This window comes from Hevea brasiliensis, chromosome 6 (assembly GCF_030052815.1).
Source record: "Hevea brasiliensis isolate MT/VB/25A 57/8 chromosome 6, ASM3005281v1, whole genome shotgun sequence".
Lineage (NCBI taxonomy): Eukaryota > Viridiplantae > Streptophyta > Magnoliopsida > Malpighiales > Euphorbiaceae > Hevea > Hevea brasiliensis.
Window position 1 is genome coordinate 96,515,503 of NC_079498.1, and position 5,338 is coordinate 96,520,840.

General features: G+C 32.2%; 1 protein-coding gene across 1 annotated transcript; it reads left to right on the plus strand.

Moving 5' to 3' along the window:
• The first annotated feature begins 821 nt into the window (after positions 1–821).
• LOC131180843 (uncharacterized) lies at positions 822–5,097 on the plus strand. Its single transcript, XM_058148668.1, has 7 exons — positions 822–1,408; positions 1,817–1,979; positions 2,750–2,950; positions 3,028–3,273; positions 3,612–3,759; positions 4,026–4,257; positions 4,479–5,097. Exons 1-7 carry the CDS (start codon positions 1,033–1,035, stop codon positions 4,811–4,813), a joined length of 1,701 nt encoding a protein of 566 aa, XP_058004651.1. The 5' UTR covers positions 822–1,032; the 3' UTR covers positions 4,814–5,097.
• Positions 5,098–5,338: the final 241 nt, after the last annotated feature.

Here is a 5,338-nt window from a genome sequence, read left to right on the forward strand (position 1 = left end):
AATATAATGTAATAAATTTATAATTTTATATTTATTTAAATAATAAAATAAATTATATAATATATACCCTTATTAGTCATTTCACATATTAACAGCAACAGCTAAATATAATTTTACCAAACAATTAATATAAAACAGCTATCATTAGCTATCAGTTATCAGCTAACAGCTATAAGTTGTATTCAACAGTTAATCCAAACAGGCCCTTAGAGCTGTTTCTTATCAGCTGATAGCTGATATGGTTTTATTTTTTATTTTGACCATGTTATCCTTTTTTATTTAACTTGAAAATTAATATTATTAATATTTTTATTTTTTTATTTATAATTTTAATATTTTAATTAATATATTTCAACTTTGTTAAAATATTTTTCATTAATAACATAAAATATAAAATATTTATTTATATCCAAAAACTTAAAATTAATTATAAATTTTTCTAGTAACAATAATAATTATTTTATTATCTTATCTATATTTTTAAAATTATTTAATTATCTTAGAAAAATAATTATTTTCTTAGTTCAATAATAAAATAAATGATATAATATAAAAGATTAATAATTATATATTTATTTAAATAATATAATATATTAATTTAATAATTATATATTTAATTTAATAATAAAATAAATAATATAATGTAATAAATTTATAATTTTATATTTATTTAAATAATAAAATAAATTATATAATATATACCTTTATTAGTTATTTTATATATTAACAGTAATAATTAAATATAATTTTACTAAACACTTAATATAAAACAGCTTAATCTAAACAAGTCCTAAATATGACGAGTCAAAGGGGGAAGCTCAACAAGCCGAGCTTCCAGCTCTGAGTCTTTTCTTTAACTGAAGCTCAGCTTGACGAAGGCTCAGCCATCCAAGCCCAACTTGCCACTTTCTCCATGCCAAGAAAAGAGACAAAGAAATTCCACCGACAAGAAACTCCACTGCTCTAGTCTCTACACCAGACAGACGTCTCTTATAAACGCCAGTTACAGAGACCCAGGAAAAGAAGAGAATAATGAGATATTACCATGGATCCAGGAGGAGGAGGAGAGTGTCCATACAGTCATTCCCCGTCGCGGTTGCCGTTTTCACCGGCTTTGGCTTACTCATGCTTATACTGAGATCTGTTGATCCACCCTCTCACGGCGCCGTTTTTCTTTCGAGTCTCGAGGTAGAAGGAGATGATAGAGGTGGAGTGAGAGGAGGTCTAAATTCAAGCTTTGCCTTACGAAATGGCACCATTTCTGAAGTAAAGGATGTTTATAAACAGAGAAGTGGAGGTTTAAAATCGTGCGCTACGGTTGAAGAAATGGGCGAGAGTTTCAAGGGAGCCGTCTGGAAGGAGAGTCTACGAGTGAGAAGAATCATCCAGGAGCACTTCGCTGTGAACGGTACTTTTTTTTTAAATTTTTTTATTTGAATTACGTTTTGTTTGGTTACCGAGAAAATGCAAGACTTGGCGAGAGAAAAAGGGGAGAAGGAGACTCAAAATGACGTTGTTATTAATTTTTTATTAACAGAAATTGAGGAAAAGTGACGAAGTAAATTTCATATATTGTCCAATTGAGTATGAAATGCTTTGTTTTAGCCTTATTTTGGAAATTGTTTTTCATTGTTGAGGATAAAATTGCATCATTGAGATCTTGGTTCGCACTTACTACGTGAAGAGTTGTCATTTGCACCTTGGTGCATTGATTATAAAACCTTTGTCTATCATGTTTTTGTGGTTCATGGAAAGGTTATTCCCTATGGTAAACCTTATGAGAATTGGGACTGACATATTTTTTGTTCTGTTTTAGGTGCTTCAAGAATTCAAAATCTTCCTCCAGAGCAGTTCTGCAAACATGGCTTTGTCTTTGGGAAGGCATCAGAGGCAGGTTTTGGCAATGAAATGTACAAGATCTTAAATGCTGCGGCATTAAGTATAATGTTGAACCGGTCCCTGATAATTGGGCAGACCAGGCATATTGGTTCTTTCTCAAGCCTTTCTGTTTTTCATTTGAATTATAATTATAACTTTCAGCAAATACTAGGATTTTGCATTATCTGCTTGCTAGCATCATTTCATACTCTCTGTCACTATTGCCCCTTAGATAAGCCCAAGATGTATTGTGGAGTTCAGAAATGGCGCCCAACAGTAACACCACATGGATAGTGTACCATGACAATGTCTCAATTAAACATTAATTTGAATGATTTAGGAAATTGAAACAGAGCTTGTTACAGTGAAAAAAGAAAAAGAAATAGGAGATTCTTGGTGCTGTGAACATTACCCAGGTACTGTAGCAGCAGAGGGGAAGAAATACTCAAATACTCAAAAATATCATTATAAAAAACTAAGAAATACTTGGGTGATTATAGAGAACTAATACTACACTTACTAGGATTGGGAATCCCAAACTAGGAAAATTCTAAAAAAAAAATACTATATATAGTATTAGTATGGTCAAACAAAATTGATTATTAAAATTCTTAAATAGTACCTAAACTTGAACTTACTATATAGAAATGTATAAGCAAAATCTGAATTTCATAATTAAAAATGAAATAAAAAAATCCCTAAATCTTGTTTTTCTTGAATGCATCATTGACATTGTAGGAAGAAGACATATTTGATATGTCCTCCAAAATTGGTGGTCTCCATGGCACAACAGAGCATGTAATAGTTATAAAATTTGGAGATGTCTGGTTTTTTTATTAGTACTGATTATTGCTTCACTTCTACTTGTCAGGGGCAAATATCCTTTTGGCAATTATATTTCTTATAGCAATCATTCTTTCACATTGAAGAAAGTCAAACACCTGTGGCGAAAAAATGGTTGTGTAAAGAACTATGGAAGGCATCTGGTAATGAGGATTGATGACTTTGAGAAGCCAGCTAAAACATATGTCCTCTGCAGCAATTGGAGAAAGTGGAAGCAACCAATCATATGGTAAAGTGAGAACATTTTTTATATGAGTTATTCTTGTCATCATCACTTATGTTTGACTAATGACTATAGAACTGCAGGTTTCAAAATACAACAGATGCTGTGGCCTGTCAATTTTTCTTGAAGAACGTATACCGTGAAATGAGAGATGCAGCTTCTGATTTATTTGGAAAGCCAGAAGATTTTCAATCTCGGCCTAATGTTTTTGGGGAGTTGATGAAAGTTCTCGTATCCCCTTCAGAAGATGTTGTGGAAGCAGTCAACAGGGTTCTTGGTGGTGGGGCAGATCCTGATGTATCATTGCACATGCGGATGCTTATGAACAGGTATTGTTATTATATTGTTAGCAAGTTCCATACAAGTATCAAGAAGATAATAGTTAATTTTTGCATCTTTTCTCTATTTTTTTGGGGGCTCAAAAAGCATTTGAGCCTTTCTGTATAATTTGGGTCTAGTGATCACTGGTAATTGCACCGATTCATCCATCAAGTTTGATCATTGTTATTTTTTCCTTTTCCCATTCTTTATGCTTTGTTAGGGCCCTAAATCCTTTAGAAGAGTTAAATATGCTTGATGTGTTGTGGGATAAAAGCAAAGATGGAAAGAAGATGTTAACCTTTTCATGGGCATTTAAAAAAAAAAAAAGTTTCATCTTATATTTCAGGTCAGTGAGAGCCACACAGGCAGCATTGAACTGCATCAAAAAAGCCTTGCGTAATCTACGCCAAACATCAAGGCCTAGGGTGGTTTTAGTATCAGATACTCCATCTTTTATAAGAAGTATTCTTCCAAACATAAATGGATTTGCAGAGGTAATTTACTTGATGTACAAAATGATGCTGTTAGTAGCAATGATTTGCCCATGCAATGAAAATTATTGTTCATGTTCAACCAAAACCTTAATGCTTTTCTCTTTAACTAAAATTTTAATGTAATATTAATTGGCAATGCAATAACATTCTCCACTTATGTTGATTGAGTTAATTTTATTCTAGATTCAAAATTAAGTTTGAGTTGATTTCAGATCCAAGATCATGGGATTGCTCATTCTGAATTATGAATGACTTGCTTTTTCCAGGTTCTTTATTTTGATTATAAACATTTCCAAGGAAACATCTCTCAAAGTGTTAACCTATCGCACAGTTTAGATTTTAGAGTGAAGGATTGGGGCCCTGCACCCAGATGGGTTGCATTTGTGGACTTCTTTCTTGCATCACGTGCAAAACATACTGTTGTCTCTGGTGCTCAGAGACGTGTTGGGACTACCTATGCACAATTAATTGCAGCATTGGCGGCAGCAAACCACCTAGGTATTTCATTGATTTCTCCTATTATTTGCTATTCAGATTTTAAATTAATAGTTAAATTGTGGTAAACATAAAACATTGTTTGAAAACTTCAGTTCGATTCAAAATAAAATAACATGCACTAAATAATTGATATTTTCTTGCTTATCTTCCAGTTTTATATGCGAATTTGTTTTATGGAATGCTTCAGTAGCAGCTAATGCATTTTCTTTTTCTTTTGGCAGGGGAAAACTCTACTGGTTCAAGTTTTTCATTCTTGAGCAGCTTCCAAAGTAATTTGTTAACAGGTGGTTTAAAGTTGCAGGTTGGGTGGGGACATGTTTGGAATAGATTTGCTGGTCCTTTGAGTTGTAGGAACCAGCCCAATCAATGTGCTTTCACACCCCTTCTCCCTCCAGCTTGGTGGGATGGTCTTTGGCAATCCCCTATTCCACGGGACATCCGCAGGCTAATGGCATTTGGCATCAAACTATCTGGTTTTGGCACAGTTGACGAGGCTCATCTTCGGTCTTTCTGTAAGTCAAAGAAAAGTACAGTGAAAACTGTTTTGATTATATGAGCATAATTTTCTAGAGTTGCAGCATTTCCATTTGGGAAACAAATGAAAAGGTTTCAGTTGAAAATCGCCCAAGACAGCACAATAGAAACTTATCTGCAGTCAGTTCAAGACTATTGATGTATTAGAGAGAATTAAGTGATGAATAGAAAGTAAAGCAAAGAAATTTTCATTTTATTTCTGAAATATTAATCAGCAATTGACTATCCATATTTGATTAATATTCCTGTAACCTAATGTTGTTTGTATTTTTTAGGTAATGATCAATAGAATTCTCAGTTTAGCTTTGTGGCTGTTTGGCTTTGAGGTTTCAAAGGTTAAAAATGTTTTTCAAGGAACAAGTATCATTTTAAACGTAGTAAAAATTTAAAAATAATTATTTAGTTATTTTAGTGTTTTTATAGGTAAAATTTATCAAATTTAATTTTAAATCATTTTTTAAATATTATCTATCTAATATATTTAAAAAAGTTCTTTTCATCAAATGGACTTTTAACAATTAATGAGTTTTTCCTATTTATCATGGAA

What these genes read in the sequence shown, in the direction of transcription:
- LOC131180843 (XM_058148668.1), top strand. Translation starts at nt 1,033, where the DNA reads ATGAGATATTACCATGGATCCAGGAGGAGGAGGAGAGTGTCCATACAG. An exon ending in CTGATAATTGGGCAGACCAG is followed by an intron (nt 1,980 to 2,749) that starts GCATATTGGTTC and finishes TCTACTTGTCAG; the next exon opens with GGGCAAATATCCTTTTGGCA. An exon ending in ATGCGGATGCTTATGAACAG is followed by an intron (nt 3,274 to 3,611) that starts GTATTGTTATTA and finishes CTTATATTTCAG; the next exon opens with GTCAGTGAGAGCCACACAGG.